The sequence below is a fragment of the Ptychodera flava genome (genome assembly GCF_041260155.1).
Source record: "Ptychodera flava strain L36383 chromosome 23 unlocalized genomic scaffold, AS_Pfla_20210202 Scaffold_23__1_contigs__length_28996876_pilon, whole genome shotgun sequence".
Lineage (NCBI taxonomy): Eukaryota > Metazoa > Hemichordata > Enteropneusta > Ptychoderidae > Ptychodera > Ptychodera flava.
Window position 1 is genome coordinate 17,240,078 of NW_027248277.1, and position 20,798 is coordinate 17,260,875.

The window sequence follows — 20,798 nt, forward strand, 5'->3', positions numbered from 1 at the left end:
ACTTCCTTACATCAGTATTGGATTCTCAGGTTTAAATTTCAGAAAATGTCAAAAATAATAATAAAACTTGGTTTTTTCATATTTAAATTAAACTTCTATACAAGTCCTAAATTGAGTTTACCATTGCATCATTGGTAAATCGATGAACAACTCTGACATACATCTTTGCATTTACTCCAATGACTTGAAGTTTTCAATTGTTTGACAAAAATTATTTTGTTTGTTTTTTATTCACTTGTTTGTACAAGCATAAAATCGTAAAGAGTTGTGATCATGGTCTGTAGAATGCTTTCTTTGTTTACTTTTAGAATTTTGAAAGAAATCAGCGATTTTTGTGTCAATTACTGCATTCAAGAGATATAACCTGTTGTGAATTGCATATTTCTGTGTTTCAGTATAAATCTGTGCACAGTTGTCTGTCAGTTGACAATTTGGTTTCTCTGACAATGCCAGGTTAGTCTATTAGTTTTCCCGCCGGACTCAAAACAGGCTGTAAATAGTGTCCAGGCATAATTGGTTGGCCAGAAAATTTTACACATATATGGGATTTTGCTGAGGCGCATATAGAAGTTCAAAGCAGTGCAGTTTTTTTCTGTTATGTCACATGTAAACAGTGCCATATTTGAAACTGATAAAACATGGAAAATGAAAAAACAATGTAACTGTTAGAGAATTTGATGAATTTTTATGAAATTTTGTGGAAAGCTGCACAATAATATGATCAACATCATCAATAAATGACATTTAAAATGAATTGTTCAAAATAATTGTATTTTTATATCTGTTAAATTACGTGGTTTACTGTGCCAGGTAGGACTGCCTTTTGGCCACCAAGTATACATGGTTGGCAAGAAAAATTTCATTGGTACCTCATGTTAGGGTTATAAATGAAGGTCTTTGCTATGGGTGAATGATACGAAAGACGTTGACAGTGTTGCTGTTTTTTCTACGATGCCATATGTTCCATATGCAAACCAGGGCTCGACGCAAGGTCAAATCATCCACTAGCCCGAAGGACTAGTAGCAGTTCATTTTTAGTAGTCCTAAATGAAATCTACTAGTCCTGCTCAAGCAAAGCCAAATGTTGCTCTCATGTTGTAAAGAGGTGTATATGACCATTCTCATATTTTTTGTCGCAAAGGTTTTTAAACCCAATAACTAACTTTCATGCAAGACTAGCACATTTGCTTACTGCAAAATGTTTAACTTTGAATCATATATAAACCACTAAAATAACCTGAATGAAATGTCATGTGTAGGAGGAGAGGTCATGAAAATAGCCTATTGCCATCAAGAATAAAATCAGACGTAGGGATGAATTTGTTGGAAAATTCTTCATAGCTCAGGTAGTGCACCACTAATTTGTAAAGAACATGTTTGTTCATGGTGAGGACAGATTTGTTTCTCCAGAACTGAAATTCATACAGCCATTCACAAATGTTCCTGTGGAGTGCCTTCATATTTTTGACATATATCACATTTTAAAATTGACCAGCTTGTGGGGAGGACCTCTCATTTGTAATAATGGTTTGTGAAAAATTTAGTTTTCAATAGTAAAAATGTTGCATTTTACCATTTCATGTGCTGGTGTCTTTTATGAGTTTTTGCCAGTTACTGGTAACAAAATGTGATTAGCACAAAAATAACCAATGACTCCCAGAAGTGATTGGATACAACAGTCTGATACACCAATTTCATACGTCGTTTTTTCACTACTGTTATAAGGTTCACTTCACTATTATTGCCCCAATAATTTACACTTTTCCGCTAAAATGTCAAAACAATACGTTGCTAGCACCAAGTTATTATCTGTGAGGAATTCCCTCACCTGTACAAGCAGTAGCATTTGCCATAGCACTGTTTTGGCAAGCTGGATGGCTCTTTTTAAGATCAGTTTCAATCAAGCTAGGGGGTCTTGACTATATATGGTGGTCAGCATGTGGAGGCATTCTAAAGCAGGGTCACGCTGGCTGCGAACGATCGGAGGTGTTGTTTGGGAATGCCCCTGAAGAAATCTTGAGATAAATCTTCTTTGAAAGGCAAGGACACAGTGTTTGAACGAAATTGTGGGGTTGCTCATGTTTTTAGGCGAAGTGATGAGCTTCAAGCAAACCAAAATACACAACGTGCAGACAATTCCGTTTGATGCTCAGCGTTGAGCCATGTTTCCCGGGGCCATGTTACTGGCATGTACAGTACAATTTGATTCTCCGTAGCAGGTAAACTGTTTCATTTTAAGTTGGTGATCAATAAAGTTTGCTTTACTGTTTCATGGTCCAATTTGTTTGAGTAAAAGTTAGTTTATTTTTAAAATGATTGAGGCTTGGTTCATTCTCATCGAATGAGTGGCCTGGCATCCCATTAGTTTTGGATCGATAAACTTTCCTGGACAACTATGGAAAAATTGCACTAGTCCGCAGGACTACCTCCGAAGACATTTTTACTAGTCCTCTTGAAATTTACCAGCCTCGGGCTAGCGCTTATGTCGAGCCCTGCAAACCTGACAAGACATGCAAATTGAAAACGATAAATCTGTTAGAGATTTTGCCAATTCATATATATATATATATATATATATATATATATATATATATATATATATATATATATATATATATATATATAAGGTGCAAATAAAAATGACTAACCTTAAAATGATGATAATGTATTTTGATTTAAAAAATGTTAAAATGTTTTAATCCTTTGATTTGTTTTAAATTTCATGGTTCACGTTACCCTCCAGGGACTGCTTTTGGGCATCCAAGAAGAATGTTAGCTATATCATGTATCGGTATATAGGCATATCATTCATTCCCTTGTCCCCTTAATAGTATACAGAAGCTCACCCCCTGGATATTGTAACACCCTCACCTAGTTGGGGTAAGGGTAAGGTTAGTTTAATGTGGGATAAATGTCAGGGCGGGGGTGGGGGGGGTGTCTGTTTCTAGAATGAGCTATACAAAATCCCCTGTACAGTATGAGGAAGGTCACCCCCTGGACATTTAAGTGATACACAGTGTAAATATCCAGGGGGTTACTGTCCACAAATGACGTAAGTTATACAAAATCTCCTAGCACAGTATAAAGATGATCACCACCTAGATATGTAATCCTCTTTCTACCGGGCGCCACCAGCAAACCATAGAAATACAATGTACATACCACTTGGGAGAAGAGGATTAAATGACATATGGGAGTACATATCCAGGGGGTAACTGTCCTAGAATAAGATTAGTTATATAAAATCCTCCTGTATGGTATGAGGAAGGTCACCCTCTGGACACTTATCACCAGACATACCTTGGCCAGGGTTAGGGTTCAGATAAGTGTCAATATTTGGACTGACCTGTCTAAATTTGCCCCTTGTTTTGATGCACTGTGAAGTATGGCAGCTAATGCTATCTGTAGAACAAAAACACAGTAAACAGTTTGTAACTTTGTTTCAACATGTATGGATTGTTAAGCTAACCGTGATATGTAAAAGTTTCATGATACATGGGAAAGAACATGGATGAATGCTGTGTATGTTTTTGTTGTGCATGTTCAGATACAGTTAAACCTGTGGCAGTGGTCACTCTTGGAAAAGTGAACTTGTATTTTCATTGAGATCCGTCAACCAGTTTGATGTACCATTCTATAAAGTCAACCAATGCCCTAGACTTCGTACTGATTGACATTCCACTTATTTTTGGTCAAAAATCTATAGTTTTTGTCTCTGCAAAATGATGAAATTTGCATGCAGTGCTCCCAAAAACTACCAAAGTATAGGGTCATGTTGGGGTCACAAAAACAGCCTATGGCCAATGTTGTTCAAAAACAGCAAACATCCTTGGAAGGTTTGAGAACCATAACCAATGCAATTTGTTACATCAATTACTGTTAGATCAGTTATTGCACAAATCCTGAATCTCTGTTTTGCAAGCAGTGTACCGGTAGGATAAAATTACAGAGAGAAAGAGACAAGTCTTTTTATAATTTTGTGAACAATATTTCTGTAGAAATCTAAATTTCATGATAAAGTGTCTACATATATAGCTCAACAACTCCTGTAGAAAACTTTACCTGTGATGGTGTAAATAAAAGACAAATGTCTGTCGCCAAGGACCTCAGAAGAAACTCCTCAGCTGATTTCCTGAGCGCTTCAGCATCACTGATGGCCGGTACTCGCGTCTGTTATAAAAGGACAGGTTGTTTCATTAGCATATTTTGTCAATAAACCCTGACCTTTGACCTTTCAAGATTTGTAAGTTTTAAAGAAATTTACTGGTATTTAGACTTGGAAAGCTGTTTTAAAATTAGTAAAGAAGTCCTGACAAAGTTTCTTTCCCAGTCCTGTTAAAGGCCCATGAGCTGCAACTCTGTCTAACCTCAGGTACCTCCAATTTCTTTGATATTCATTGCAATCTGCAAATTGAACGATATAACGGTAGTCATTAATGCCTCAATAACGTTCGCTGTGGCAGAATAGGCAGGAAATTGAACAGATTTTCGTTCATTTTAAATTTCCCTCCATTTTCAAAATCTTGCCATATTATGTGAAAAACAGAGAATTTTTTGTCAAAGTGGAGTGAATCCCTTTCCCGTCCTTTCAGTGGGTTGCACCATGTTGTATTTGTAAAGATTCAAATGTGTACATGCACCATTTATGCTGTTTATCATGTAGTTGTATGGAGGCGGCCATATTTGGGTGCGGCACCCGTTTATTATTTGTCTTACTGAAACCTCCCTATGCAGTCCCACTCAGTGGATAATTATACTTGAGTAAACATCTCTGAATAGGAGCATTTGCAGTTCATGTGACTTTAACCCTTTCACCAGTATGCAACAATATGGTTTGGGCCAAACCGATTGTCATCAATGCTGATTGCGGACCTGTTCACAGGGAAGGAGGTGAACACTATGGTGGGACTGACCCTCGCACTTCACAATTTATAACCCTGAATTTAGTCTACCTATGTCCTATATACTGTCATTATGACGTTGAGGACCAAACAATCTTTCACAAGTTCCATTTGATGTGAAAAGTGATCTATTCAATGCCTATCAACAGTCTGAATATTGATGTTTGTTCTTAAACATCAAAATTATACTTGCTACTTTTCAGTATTTTGACTTTAATTTGTTACACTTCTAAGTGATACCATGGGATGAAAACAATTCAACCTTATAAACAGAAGATTATGTGACTTGTGACAATTCAAAAAGTTAAAACTAAACCAGGAGATGAAGTAATTTGACACTTAAATGTTGTCCATTTTGCAAAATAACCAAAACGCTCAGAAACATGTTCAAGGCCAGTAATTTTGATTTTGATTGTTATCAAAACAGTAATAACACTGCAGCGTGTGGAGGGGTTGCAGTCAGAAAAATTGTAACAACTTAGCTCAGTTATTGAACCAATCTTTTTGAGATTGGAGATTTTGGCAGAGCAGTTATGTCGGTGGCTTCTCTGCTGGGTGACTGGGTACCGTACGTTGTGAGTTCAAACCTGATTGAAACCACCATATACACCATCAGTGAGGCCTTGTTGATGCTAAAAATACAAACAATGTATCAATGTTATTCAAATTACATGTGAATCATATTGTACCTTGATATCTATTAGGAAGCCCTCTAGTGGCCGGAATGGGTTATGCACAATGAGGTGAAAGTTCAAATGTTGCATCAAGAGTAGTTCATGGTTCAGGATCAGCTCTGTTCCTTTCTCTCGGTTTTCCTGTAAATTTGCGACAAATTGCATGATGGATACGTTGAACTCTTCAACTTTGCAGGCTAGGTACACACATGTCATCCTGAAATAAAATGACAGACATTATTGTCCGTAGGTAATTAAAGAGCCTAATAGCTCATTTTTAATAGTCTCTCGGACAAAGTTCGGGAAGACTGATTGATTTGGTCATATCTGTGTGTCAGTATGTGCATCCATGCCTTTGTCCATGCATCTGATTGCACCAACTTCTCAGGGATGCAAGATTACTCCCTATGTCATACATATGCAGTTTGTTTGTTTTGTAATATGTATGGCCACTTGGTGGCCATTTAGTTTCCTGTGTTTGATAACTGTCCATCTGTCCATTCACGCAGATATCTGAGATGCCTGGAGCGATTTCATTCAAACTTGGTACCAGGATTACTCCTTATGTCATACATATGCACGTTGATTTGTTTTGTGATACAATCCAATATGACCATCATTTCCATCAATGGTTTCTCAGTTCATTTCCATGTCATTGATAATGACCTGTTTTCACAAGTTGTGTTTTTCATGTCAACTAGTTTCTTGAGCTACTCCAAAAAGCATGTTCAATATTAAATGTAAAAACTTTTTTTGCACATCAGCATCCTGACACCCCTCCAAAGATATCATGGATCATTATCAATTACGTTTTATGATATACAGGATTTCTGCTAACTTCATATTGGCAAAAACCTGCAAGTTTAACCTTCAATTTAAAATCAGAGATGTTGCCAATATCACCACTTTCAGCTGAAAGCCACCAACTCTTGCCAGAGTTAACTTTGAATTAACCAACCACAAGAGGGAGCTTTTCCACAGTGAATATACCAAGGTGATGGCCATGGTGATGGGACTCATTTAGCCAAACTTCCTGTGGCATTGAAAAACCACAAAACCAAGTGCAGAAATAAATTTACAAAACAGACAACATTCAACTATGCTACATATAAGGAACATGTAGCATGAACCTTGAAATTGAAAGTCGTAAATATTTGCTAAAACCAACCAATGGGAAACTTTAAACCATTTTCTTTCAACCTCAAGAATGAAACTCAGGGGTTACTGAGCAAATTTTGGTACTATGGACACAAATTACCTTAAATTTACCTTTTTTTGAAATTCAAAATGGCTTCCATCCCTGTGTTAACCTTATGGGAAACAAATACATTTTTGGTTTTCATAAAAAGCAGACCGTAAAATCTAATTTTTGTCCAATGAGCTTTAAAATGAACCCCCAAAAGTGGTAGGCAAAAAAGGACTGTACAGGTTTGCCAGCCTAAATATCTGTCCCCGAGGTGCATACTACCTTCAGCTCTTCAATTTCTTTTCTTGGATGTCCAACTTTTCCATAGAACACAATAGATTTGTACCAAGACAACTTCAACTGGAAACAACAATTACTTACATGATCCACTTAGGATGGTAGTTCATGACAGTGTTATGGATGTAAAACCTCTTCAAGTAGGTACAAGCAGTTGCCTGCAGAGATAATGAGATATACAACCATCAGACAGAGATATGAAATATACAACAATGAGACTCAGATGTGAAGTATACAACAATGAGACAGAGATTTGAAATATACAACCATGAGACAGAGGTTTGAAATATACAACCATGAGACAGAGGTTTGAAATATACAACAATGAAACAGAGATTTGAAATATACAACAATGAAACAGAGATTTGAGATATACAACAATGAGACAGAGATTTGAAATATACAACCATTAGACAGAGGTTTGAAATATACAACCATGAGACAGAGGTTTGAAATATACAACAATGAAACAGAGATTTGAAATATACAACAATGAAACAGAGATTTGAAATATACAACAATGAAACAGAGATTTGAAATATACAACAATGAAACAGAGGTTTGAAATATACAACCATGAGACAGAGATTTGAAATATACAACAATGAAACAGAGATTTGAAATATACAACAATGAAACAGAGATTTGAAATATACAACAATGAGACAGAGATTTGAGATATACAACCATGAGACAGAGATTTGAAATATACAACAATGAGACAGAGATTTGAAATATACAACCATGAGACAGAGGTTTGAAATATACAACAATGAAACAGAGATACGAAATATACAACAATGAAACAGATATGAAATATACAACCATGACACAGAGAAATACAAAGTAAGACAAAATACAGGAACAGTAATTCAGACAAATGGTCATCTTGCACAGGACAAATGGTGAAGTGTTGAAATCAAATGAAACAGATCCAAATTTGCTTTGGCCAAATTACACGATGTGAAATATATTTCTGAAGGTTGTTTTCCGACTATGGATAAATTCAATATCTTGTCAAATCTGAACACCATTGAGGTCACAACTTGAGATGAGTAAAAAGTTATATTCATTGGTTTCTGCAGAGTACACTTTTTTGAAAATTTTCTTCTCCAGTAAAAAGTGATCAATTCTGTTTTTGGTTTGCTTCTCAAAGATAATGGAGTGCATGAAAGTAATTCATACCACAGTCAAGTGAAAGATCAATGGTTTCCAGTTACTTTTTTTCTAAAATGAAAAATATGGTTTCTTGTTGTAATTGGATTTAATAGTACCGGTATATGTCAATGTGTCGGCTTTTCAAAAATAGTTATTTAACCTGTACACCCCTAATCCTCTGTGAACAGGTCCATGATGACCATTGATAACAATGGATTCAGACTAAACCATGGTGGTGAAAGGGGTCAGCATCGGTGAAACTGTAACTAACTTAAATGGCCAGTAGCTATAACTTTTGACGATTTTCCTTACTATCTTTTTTTTTTATTTGGATTGCAAGTTCTTGTTCTACTCCTCAAAACATGTTGAAACACCAGCCTTTCAGCTTATCAACACAGCGTCTACACATGTAAAATGCACTGTGGTTGTTTACATTTGAATTCTAGTCCGGACCAGAATTCACTTGTCAACAATAACAATGCAGTCTACACATGTACAGAATGAGTTGACAAACTAAATACCCTGTATCACAATATAGTTTTGAAGTAGAACAAGAAACTATAGTAGACATTATCTGTAGTAGACATTATAAACAAAAATAGTCGGAAAAAAATCATATTATATAATGTTTAACCTGTTCATCCCCAATTGCCAGTAAACAGGTCCAAAATCACCATTCATAACAATGGGTTTGGGCCAGACCATGGTGGTGAAAGGGTAATATAGCTTACCATGACTGTTGGTGGCATGGGTGGCTCAAATTTCCTACAGAAGTCACGCAATAAATGTTCATAATGCCTGCATAGAAGTCTCTCCTCTTGGAATGTTAAGAAATGATCTCTGATATTTTCATCCTGTGTTGGTGAAAGGAAGGTAAATTAGCAATAAACTGCACCCAGCAACTGTACACCACAAGATTTCGGCCACTTCATGACATATGTGTGAGCAATAGCAAATGTGTGTAATAGAGTTGAACTGGTCAAAATCCAATGGTGTACCCATAGCTGAGGTTGTCTGTTATGATCATATTATAACTGTGTATTGAAATTCTGGCATGGAACGTCAAAAAGGATTTTTGCTCTTGCTGAGAGCTCAAGCATGTACCAACCATGCTATATTGCAAAACCAGGGTTCTTTTCGCGTCTTGACCAATTACATCGCTGTATTTGCTACATCAATATACTGGTACGATATAATGTGCAATAAACTACACCTTGCAAAGGTATACCACGAGATTTTGACCAGTTTATGACATATATGCACAATTGATAGCAAGTTCATATATGGAGTTGAAGTGGTCAAAATCGAGTGGTATACCTTATTGCCTCTACATCATAACTGTATATTGAACTTGAAAAGTCAAAAATTGAATTTTTCTCTAGCTGGTAATATTTCACAGGTCAATATCACAAATGAATGCAGGATAGAGCGAAAATACCAATGTTTAAAGTGCAACAGAACAGTACTTGTATGCACTTCCTGGTGGTCATCATTTAAATATGCAAATCAAATTATAAAGGAAGTTATCAAAGGTCAATATCAATAGATATACACACAAATAAATCATTGACAAAGAACAAGGTCAATATGCAGTTTTAGGCGGGAATACTAACCTGTAAGTCCCCTCTGTGTTTTTCGACAAACGTCTGTATATTTTCTTGCCTCAGTTTATTGACCTCGGCTTCATTGTGGAACGTCCAGGACTTTTTTTGTGTACTACTGTGAAACATCTTTCTTTCAAGTTTGAAATGACAGAAATTTACACCTAGGGAATAAAAGAGATAGAATTAAACCACGCTGTTAAATGCATGGTCTTTTTGATGTCATGGAGGTGCAGGATTGCTGGATTGCCAAAATAGCCAGCTTTGGGATATTTAGCAGCTATTTAGCCACAAGGATTTACAGCCTCGACACTGTGACTCAGGATATAGCAGTTATTCAGCTATAATTGGATTACCAAATAGCCAACTATGACATATTTAGCAGCTAGTCAGCTATTAGTGGATTACCAAATAGCCAACTTTGACATATTTAGCAGCTAGTCAGCTATTAGTGGATTACCAAATAGCCAACTTTGATATATTTAGCAGCTAGTCAGCTATTAGTGGAGTACCAAATAGCCAACTTTGACATATTTAGCAGCTAGTCAGCTATAATTGGATTACCAAATAGCAAACTTTGACATATTTAGCAGCTAGTCAGCTATTAGTGGATTACCAAATAGCAACTTTGATATATTTAGCAGCTAGTCAGCTATTAGTGGATTACCAAATAGCCAACTTTGACATATTTAGCAGCTAGTCAGCTATTAGTGGATTACCAAATAGCCAACTTTGATATATTTAGCAGCTAGTCAGCTATTAGTGGAGTACCAAATAGCCAACTTTGACATATTTAGCAGCTAGTCAGCTATAATTGGATTACCAAATAGCAAACTTTGACATATTTAGCAGCTAGTCAGCTATAATTGGATTACCAAATAGCAAACTTTGACATATTTAGCAGCTAGTCAGCTATTAGTGGATTACCAAATAGCCAACTTTGACATATTTAGCAGCTAGTCAGCTATTAGTGGATTACCAAATAGCCAACTTTGACATATTTAGCAGCTAGTCAGCTACGAAGATGTGCAACAATAATTAGCAGCTATTCAGCTATTATGTTTGGGACATGTTGGAGACAATAATAGCTGCTTCAAGGATGTTGTGCAGCTATTCAGCTATTCTGCTTGATACCAAAATTACTGGCCATTCAGCTGTTGAAGCCAGACATGTACAGAGTAATGCACAATGCAATTAGGTATAAAAGCAACCTGACATTTGATATTACTTTCTCACTTCTACCACAGTCCTCTCTAACACACCTGTATGGAGGATCTCTGGTTCTATCCATATTCTCGTTAACCATTTATTTAATACAGAACTCAACCTTTAACAACACCTAATGTGACCTGCGTAGCTCTAGGATGATTATTATCGTCCAAATACTTTTGTAACTTCCTGTGTAAGTACTTGTCTTCTACATATAGTTTTTTTTTCAGCGTCAACACATATGCATATTTATGGCTCTGAACAAAAGATAAATGAAAAACCTGTCACTGTTACTTAATCAGATCTTTATATAAATGTCCTGACATGCAATCACATGAATTCTTTACAAACAGAAAATCATTGACAGTAACAACTGTACCATTCAATCAGCCGTGTGACTTTATATTATTTTCTTGGTTCTATCAATAACAAAGTTATCCTGATCATTTTGTTTTCCTTTTTTCATGCCAGTGAACAAAAATTCTCACTATGCACACATTTTGATTTCTTTAGCTCTCAATGCAGAAGGAATGCCTTGTGCCATGGTTAGTAGAAACTTAAACCACTTGCATGAATGAAAACAATTCCTAATAGAAGGTCACCCTAGTAACTTTCTTTTTAAGTAGTTGTCAGGCTTATAGCTTGCTATTGGTGGCTAATAGTGACCAAAAATGGTTAATAGCTTGAATAGCTGAATAGCAAGCCCTTCTCAGAAGTCACCATAGCTGCAGTACTGTAGCTCTAGGTTTTGCCTGGGTATTTGGGTTGGTTGGCGTCAGACTGAAATACCTAGGTTAAAACCTAGAGCTACTGTACAGCAGCTAAAGTCTCCATTGTTTGACTGGTAGCAAGCTACCCAGCTCCCTAAGAAAGGCTGTGTCCTGTGGAAATTTAGAATAGCTTGAATAGCAAGGAAAAGCTAAAAGTAAGCTTCATATGGCTAACCTAGCTATTAGCTTCCTAAGAATCCAGCAATACTGCACCATACTCAATGTAAGAGTCTGCATATTTGGCCACTGTAATAGAATCATTGACAATTTACTATTTTTGTGTTGTACGTCAACTACGGTTTCTTGTTCAACTCCCTTAAAGATGTTGAAATATACAATATTCAGCTTGTTAACTGAGCTTGTACATGTATAGACTGCAATGTTATTGTTGACAAGTGAATTCTGGTCCAGACTACAATTTTTTTTAAATTCATTATTCACTGTGGACAATGATCAAACCCTATGAGGTGAACGTATTTCTTGTCTGATTTGATTAAATAGGAAACAATTTTCTGATTTTCTGCCATTTTGCTTCACACATGTGATAATTATCTTTCACTTCAGCTTATTGGGGAAATCTGACAGTACTCAAATAACGCTTATTAGGTCTGTATGCAGTTTATACTTGCTTGTTTACACCAGGTGCCACCTTGCACTGAGAATCTATACACAGACTTGGATGCAGATGCCTGGGCTTTACCTTTCTTTCAGAATAGTTTATCCCAAATCCACAGTTTTCAATGGTGTAGTTGGACATGTGTACAGAAAAATGGGGTTATAGGGTCCTAGATAACCACACAGTAGCCATCTAATCATCATAGACATAGTAATAATGAGTGCTCTTTCAGAGAAAAAATTTTGCGGGTACCAGTGAATTAATTATCCAATAATTTCTACTTGGCAATGAATGCATATTACTATAATTTTATGCTACATTGCTTTGTACTTTAAGTAATATGTACACTTTGTAAATGACATTTTAAAAAGTATAAAACATTTACTCTGACATGAACAGGTCAGGTTGTATTTTCAAAAACAACAAAATTCAACAAGCTACTTGATGGTTGATAAAGTCACGTTGATATTTTGGTTTTGGTGGTGACTGTTTGTCTATTTTAGTTTCATGAACATGATAATGAATAGAATGAGACGGGTATCCCACAGGCGCTTGGAGCTGCAAATATGGTGCATGCAGGAATAATGCCTTGTTTTAGTTACTGTACAATGACCTCTCCAACCAACCAGCTGTGGGCATGGGGGGGGGGGGAGGGTTGTTGGGAAACGAACTTCTGAGCAAAAATAGCCACTATACCAAACCAACCTAACAATGGGAGGACATTTTTCATTTCTCGTCGTTTGAAAAGTTAATAATTTGATCTATATTGTGTTATAATTAACATAAAATTACCATATGGTATAAGACAGCTGGGCTATGATTGTGATATACATTATGATACACGTATACTGAATGTAATTGTAACCGTGTGTACTGTACATATTCATACAGTGGAAGAACTTCTGTGTAAATGAAAGTGACAACTTGCCTACAAGTTTTTAGATTACACCGTTCTGAGATGTTCTGTGAAACGTCTGCACTAAAATAAATCCAAAGTTTCTTCGATTTGTCGAAAAGGAACAACCGTAGTTGATTGATTTCCAAAATGAATGAATACGTTCTCAGACAGAGCGTATATACTTACCGGCGAAGGCCGCAGACTGGACCTCAGTATTATTGCGCACGCGCTCTTCAACTCCACAGAGTGAAGACTTATGGGTAATATTCAACATGGTCGCTTGTAGTTTGATATACATGTACCAGAATTCTTGAGTGCGCAAAAATAGCAAAATTTGCAGCAAAACAAACACTGCGAGCCGCTTAGTCGGTCTTGATATTTACTTTGACTGACATTAGTGCAGAATAAGTGCCTTTGCGCTTCGTTCACGTCTCGGTTTACCAGATATTTTGCAGGTTTCAGTGCGGTGAGCTTGTGCAGCCGATTTCATCGCGACAGCAACATGCCCGTGAGTCCCGAAAAGCGACGGGCCAGAAGTAGGAGCCTGTCTCCTGTGAAGCGTTACGCCAGAAGTAGGAGCCGTAGCCGATCACTGGAAAAACGACGGTCTCGGAGCAGGGGTAGAAGCACAACTCCGGTGAAAAAGCGTATTCGCAGTCGAAGCAGAAGTCCCGACAGGAGGCGTGCTCGTAGCAGAAGTCCCGGAAAACGACGTGCAAGTATCCGCAGCAGATCCCGAAGCAGAACCCCGGACAAGAAGCGAACGAGAAGCCGTAGCCGATCACCGAGAAAACGACGCGTAAGTGCTCGTAGTAGGAGTCGCAGCAGGACTCCCGAAAAACGGCGAGGCCGGAGCCGTAGTAGGAGCCGAACGCCCAAAAGGAGGCGCAGTAGTGCTCGGAGCAAAAGTCGTAGCCGATCCCCCGCTGTAAACAGACGAGCTCGGAGCAAAAGTCGTAGCCGATCTCCTGACAAACGCCGCGCAAGAAGTCGAAGCCGATCTCCTGACAAACGCCGCGCAAGAAGTCGAAGCCGAACTCCAGAAAAACGGCGAGGTCGCAGCAAAAGCCGCAGCCGATCTCCGTATAAACGCCGTACAAGAAGCGAAAGCCATTCCAAATCTCCGGACAAACGCCGTGCAAAAAGTCGTAGCCGAACTCCTGTAAAGCGGAGAGATCGGAGCAAAAGTCGTAGCAAATCTCCGGAGAAACGCCGTGCGCGGAGCAAAAGTCGCAGCCGATCTCCCCCCGCCCAGTACCGGACAAGAAGTAAAAGCCGCAGCCGATCTCCGGAGAAACGCCGTGCGCGGAGCAAAAGCCGCAGCCGATCTCCCCCCGCCAAGTACCGGACAAGAAGTAAGAGCCGCAGCCGATCTCCGGAGAAACGCCGAGCGCGAAGTCCCAGTCGAAGCCCGTCTCCGGAAAAACGGCAAGTTCGGAGCAAAAGTCGCAGCCCATCACCCGCCAAATACCGGACAAGAAGTAAAAGCCGCAGCCGATCTCCGGAGAAACGCCGGGCACGAAGTCACAGCCGAAGCCGATCTCCAGAAAAACGGCGAGGCCGGAGCAAAAGTCGCAGCCGGACTCCAGACAAGCGCCGCGATAGCCATCGCCGCTCGAGCAGCAGCAGCAGCAGCAGTTCTGGATCAGACGAAGAGTTCACCAGGGCTAAGAAAGCAGAGCGAGAGAAAATCATAAAGGGTCTGGAAGAGCTGTTCGCCAACAGATTCACTGAAGACGACGTGGGGTTTCAAGAATATGTAAAGCGTGATAAAGAACCGCCGCCTCTGAGTGCCAACTATGAAAAACCACGACGTTTGTTTTATACTCCGTTTAACAGGGCACCTTTCAGGTGAGTCAGAAAAATATACAAGTTTGTCATTTGAAGTATGTGAACCTCAAGTTCGGTACAAGACAAGACAGTGGAAATATTTGTAAATTAATTCCGTGGTGCTTTGCTGTGTTCACTTGACGTCAAAACTCCAGCAGCATTTTGAAAAATTGTGCCAAAAATTTAATAATGAACAATTTAAATTATAACTGTGTTGAAAATACAGAATACACAGAGTAAATTGTGAAACACAGAGAAATGCGATCAAGTTTGTAGAAGTATACCGCTCTATCTGCTGAGTCACATCTGAAGGCAAACTTCCAAATTAATTGGTATGATACGCAAAATACGTTTACACTATCACACTATCTGCTAAAAAGAATAAAAGCAAGGACTCTGAACAACACTCCATGCTGAGGTATGGTTAGCATGCATGAATATAAAACAGATGAAGATAGTCAAAGATATACATTTGTTGTGGCACAGCAAGGGATCATGGGACATCTTAACTCTGATTTGAGGATGTTGAAATGGAAGCATGCAGTATTTTGGTAAAGTTTTGGGAATTCATCTACGGGCAAAAAAAGTTGAGCAGGAATTTGAACGGATCGTAAGCAGCTTTTTAGCTATTGTATCATGAATATTCATAAGGATGGTGCATACCGTATAAAACATTTGAAAAGTACCCGTTTGAATGGTAATGAAACCGAGAAGGCATTTACTGAAGAGAAAAGACGTTATTTCTGTCGCATCTGTGACAAATGATTTCCATTTATAAGCACGTATTCAAGTGCACACATTGTACAGTCAGGGCACTACGAGTGCTACACCATCTTTGAGTGCACGTTGATGTGTATTTTTGCGAAAGTACCGGTATGGTGTTTTTGAACCATATTCACAACACATGTGACTTTCACTGAATACAACTTCCTTTTCACATGTTATATATTTAAACTTTCATGCTCTGTTGATTTTTCTTGTTGCATTCTTTTTTTTTTCACAGTCTTGTTTTGAGACTGCTGTTTCTGATTGAACGGCTACATTGTAAATGTTTGTTTGTTTGTTCAGTCTTTCCCCCAGTGATATTATCGAGAATTGGCGGCCGAAAATAGGTCTATTTGTAGTTATCTTATCATGTATATCTTGCTGTCCCCGATCAAGTTTATCAAACAAGCATGGACTTACCAGGACGTTATTTAGAAATATTACGAATCCATTATATCTATCTCATCGTGAAGCATATCTATACCACCAGCCCAGTGACACAGCTTGAGTTTGTCAAGCATACAAATCCCCGTGGTACATGGGTTTGCTATTAAAAATTCATGCCATACTGTGAAGTGTGAGCCATATCATAGGTATATATCATTATTGTGTGACATCAATATCTTGAGTTCAAGACAATACAGTAAGTATTGATACTATGGTATGTCAATTTTTGCAACAACAGACAGCCCCCTCCCCCACCCCTTTCTTTTCCAATGCATTGTGATAGTCACTGTATCCATTTCCAAATTTCATAGTCATAGCCAATACTTTAATTTTTATTTGATGTAATTTTTGTTATAATCTTTGTTTCTGTGTGCCTGTGTCAATATTTCAGAGATGAATCCCTGTTAAAGCCCCAATAGCTGTGAATTTATGCATTATTTTCATGATTTTATTTTCAAACCAAAGTTGGTTCATGTAAATGTGCTAACTGCAGGACATGTATAGAAGTATCACTGTTCACTGATTTGGACCATGCCTATGCATTTTAACAGGTTAAATAACAAACAGGTGCCATACTCATCAAATGGTGCCCCCGCAGAAAAGTACAAAAAATGCAGTATTTCCTGCAAATAGACATGGATAAAAAGCAAGCATGATGCCATTTACTTGAATGTGCAACACACAATGGCCAACATTTTATTGTTTAAATGTTTATTTTCTCTGTCACATGATTAGTTTTTGAAAATGGCGGGAAATCTAAAAGGATCTTAAACATTTGAATTTACATGTCAATTTTTACACTTATGACAGTGTTATACACTTTAAGTCCTTAATTGGTCTTATTCAAAAAAAAAATTCTTAAAAAACAGGATATTTTAAGATAGGTTTGTTACACATTTGCAGCTATTGGGGCCTTAAGTTTGCATACACTCAGTAATGTTATATTCAGTTTGAATTTTACGACTTCAGATTTTGTTACCAACCATTTCAATTGTTTTCAAAATGGAAAAAAAAATATTGGCAATCATACCATCAAAAACCCTCAATATCAATCCTTCATGTCAGATCTTCTGAATTTAAATATCTTGGCAGTGATTTGAACAATCCAGAGAGGCTCTATCAAATTCTTCAGAGACCACCAGCCCAGAAAGAAATTTTTTGTTTTTCAGTCATAACTCTTTCAAAATACAGGTGATAGAACTGTTCATTGTCTGTGCGTGGAGAATAGTGAGTCAACTTTTTTTATTGATTATGCTTTTGCTTCATGCAAAAACTGAAACTGAAAATATTTGCGGCAGCTGATATGTTTTTACGAGCATCATGATATAATACTCATGCAATTAAATTTACTTTGCCCAGACAATTGTCTAATTTTGTTGCGAAAACGTTAACCTCCCCAGGTCTTTTGTGAGTGCTTTTGCTGTTTTCCAGTGTTGTTTTCTACCTTTGAATTTACCAGAAAATTTATATTCCAAAGCCTCTTAGCCGTTGCCTGTATTCAACAACAAATTTCAATGTGCATTACCCAGTAAGACGGCAATGCCATGCAAACATATTTGCCAGTCAAAATAAACAACAAAACTGAAATTAAAAAAGTGACATCTGTAGAAAATACTGTCATGGGTCAGTGATTATCACAATGCCTTCATATGTGCACACATTTCTTTTTCTTTGAAATATCTCTTCACTCTATTCTGCATGCAGAGGTTAGATAGTATTCACCAGTGCCCAAATCTGTTATTTCCTCCGTACAGCAGTGTTAGAACCCGTAATCCCCTCATCTTAAAGTAACTTATGCATTCTTTTTTCATGGGGAAGAAATGGTTTGTCCTATTGCAGGATCAGCAAAATCCTATACGCACATAGAGACTCAACTCTCAATAATTGAATTTTATAGATTGTTAGAAACTTTGTGTCATTAAGAGAGTGCCATCTTCCTTATCGTAAGAAAAACTTTATCAGTCGTCAATTTATCTTTGAAGTTTAAGGAGACGTTTCTGTTGTCAGTTTTTATAGATTTCTACAAGTGATATTCAAAAGTGAAAAGGTTTATCATGAATTGTTGTGTCTGTCACTTTTCAGGGATGGCCGGGCCTTCGGCAGACGCAGTCCTGACCGATCTAGATACCGATCCAGCGGAAGCAGTTATCGCAGCCGTTACGGGAGCAGCAGCAGTCGCAATGATGACCGCTACGACTACAGGCGTGACCGATATCGTGACCGGCGCCGCAGTCGTTCCTATAGTCGTTCGCGGTCCCGTTCCCCGTACCGCAGCTACAGAAGATGAATGAAACGTCCAATCATATGAGTTGAACCAAATTACCAGTTGCAACTCCTCAAGTGACCAACATAGGGATAGACACTGAAGTCATTCCTATAGTCCTCATGTTCTGTTTCCCAATACAACAGCTACAGAAAATCATCCAATCATACAAGTTTGAACCAAAATTTTACTGAAAACATTTATTACTTAATCACTGCCCTAATCATTTGCTTTGAATGTACCTGCATTTCTTCTATCGCTGTTGATAATTTCTTGTAGAGAAATGGTGAATTTTGACTTATCATGACTTATTATTCAAGAGTTACATATTTCGTCAATGCTGACGGTAATCCCTGTGTTGTTTAAGCTTCTGTTTTTCAATCCACCTGGTGGCTTTTCGTTGTGTGGCAAATTTTGTATTTGATTTCTAGTTTGCACAAAGGCAGTACAATATGTTGACATGTATTTCCTCAGAGTTAGTCTTTCACCAGTCTATAATAGTCTACTTAAACACCTGTAAAGAGATTCCGTAAGAGCACAGTTGAAATGGGAATGTCCCCATAAAATGGTGACATGAAACGTTAACTGGTAAATGCACTCTGGGACCCAGACTTTTTGTTACATAACTTTTGGCATTTTAAGGAAGTATGTGCCTCAACAGCGAAAGACAGACTTTTGCACAAATTTTCCTCAAGGAAGATTTCACCCATTCTCTTTCAAAATCAAGCGTAAAAATCGAAGGTCACTTTGCACATTTTGGTACCAGAAATACAAATTACCCAAGATTTACTGTTTGAAATTCAAAATGGCTGCCATTCCTGTGTTAACTCAATTGTGAAAAATAAAAGTTTTGACTGTAGGACTCCATGAGATTCAAAATGAGCCCATGCATAGGGTAGACCAGAAAACTACTGTAAGAATTTGAGTCCAAATGTCAGGCCTTGAGGTGTATTCTAAGTTAATTATCCTGTAGTTCAACTCTGAAAATATACTTATTGTCCAAAAATGCTTCTGAAACACTGGGTATTCATAGCTACACTTACGTTTTAGTCTCTCTGATTTCAGTGGTCAGGCCAGACTGGTAGACAGAAAAAATGAGTGTGCTAGTCACTTTACTTTGTAACTTTCAATGTCAGGGTTAAACCTATGTTTTGCAAATGGATAATATTGTAATTCTCTCACAAAAAGGGTGTATAATTTTTTTACGCAAAGAAATGTGTTTTAGTTACAGCAGCATACAGGCTTTGTGTGCCAGTGGCATTGATTTCATCATGCTAACATACCTTCATACATAGCAGGGTTCTTCACCAGGGGTATTTTGAGCAGCAGACATCCCCCCTTTTTTTTGACAAATCTATTCATATGTTAATTACTCAAAGTCATTTGCATAACTCAAGAATATACATATCGAATATTGTTATGTAAATTTGTTTCCCATTGGCCCCAGTGCAAGCAGTAGAGAACACTGCACTGTAGGGGTGGATGGATAAGAGGCACCCCCACTCTGTTTTGTAAGCATGGCATGTCAAAAATAGAACATCCAGAGGACTGCTCTCCAAACAGTGGCGGCATTCTGACAGAGTTCCCATCAGTAGACCCCAGAAACCCACAACTTGCCACACGTGGTGATTTGCCACACATTGAAAATGAAGGCTATTTAGTTTGGTGATTTATAACGATCAACCCTATACTCTTCTAAAATAAAATGAAATAAAGCAGAAATCAGTATTTTCAGTGCAGCCTGAATTATATCATATTTTGGCCTACCCAAGTTTTTTATAGTTTACTACTTTGCATTAAGTACCCTTTTCTGGCCCATAATAGACGAAAGCAACTTTTGCACAACATATGTAACTCTGCTTCACAGTATACAAAGTTCGATTGAGTCCATTGTTGGCAGAGAGGGGTGCATTATTGCCGTTATTTCATAGTTTTGGCAATGGCAGTGAATTTTTAGATGTAGAAAATATCTGGGGCCACAATACTGGATAATAGGATACATGATCAGTAATAATCTGATGTCACAAATTTCACTGGTATTGACAAAGCTCGATGTAATATAATCCTCGATATTTACTTGGTTAAGGTAATATGCACCTCGAAAGTGAAAGACTTAAACTTTTGCTCAAACTTTCCTCAGTGAAACTTTCAACCATTCTCTTACCAAAGCAAGAATAAAAATC

General features: G+C 37.7%; 2 protein-coding genes across 7 annotated transcripts in view; one reads left to right on the plus strand and one right to left on the minus strand.

Moving 5' to 3' along the window:
• LOC139123513 (cyclin-H-like) overlaps positions 1-13,608 on the minus strand; it is a 44,510-nt gene extending 30,902 nt beyond the window's left edge. For 2 of the 5 annotated variants that reach the window (XM_070689678.1, XM_070689677.1), the window contains exons 1-7: positions 13,497-13,608; positions 9,830-9,981; positions 8,948-9,070; positions 7,143-7,216; positions 5,591-5,792; positions 4,063-4,170; positions 3,347-3,402 (exon numbers count right to left, since the gene is read on the minus strand). In XM_070689678.1, the coding sequence (XP_070545779.1) occupies positions 3,347-3,402; positions 4,063-4,170; positions 5,591-5,792; positions 7,143-7,216; positions 8,948-9,070; positions 9,830-9,981; positions 13,497-13,608 (827 nt within the window). Of the gene's footprint in view, positions 1-3,346; positions 3,403-4,062; positions 4,171-5,590; positions 5,793-7,142; positions 7,217-8,947; positions 9,071-9,829; positions 9,982-13,340 lie in introns of all 5 variants that reach the window. The other 3 variants (XM_070689681.1, XM_070689679.1, XM_070689680.1) reach the window with 3 other exon arrangements.
• A 204-nt stretch (positions 13,609-13,812) lies between these two features.
• On the plus strand, positions 13,813-19,853 carry LOC139123512 (serine/arginine repetitive matrix protein 5-like). Of its 2 annotated transcripts, XR_011549703.1 has the most exons (3): positions 13,813-15,161; positions 16,209-16,548; positions 18,435-19,853. XR_011549703.1 is itself a non-coding variant. In XM_070689676.1 (2 exons), exons 1-2 carry the CDS (start codon positions 13,813-13,815, stop codon positions 18,637-18,639), a joined length of 1,554 nt encoding a protein of 517 aa, XP_070545777.1. In that variant the 3' UTR covers positions 18,640-19,853. The 2 variants fall into 2 exon arrangements, 1 of the variants encoding a protein (XP_070545777.1); XM_070689676.1 differs by lacking the exon at positions 16,209-16,548.
• Positions 19,854-20,798: the final 945 nt, after the last annotated feature.

Bases quoted from the DNA above. Each gene is read 5' to 3' on its own strand.
- LOC139123512 (XM_070689676.1), top strand. From the start codon at position 13,813: ATGCCCGTGAGTCCCGAAAAGCGACGGGCCAGAAGTAGGAGCCTGTCT. The intron at 15,162-18,434 runs GTGAGTCAGAAA...GTCACTTTTCAG, and splicing joins TTTAACAGGGCACCTTTCAG to GGATGGCCGGGCCTTCGGCA.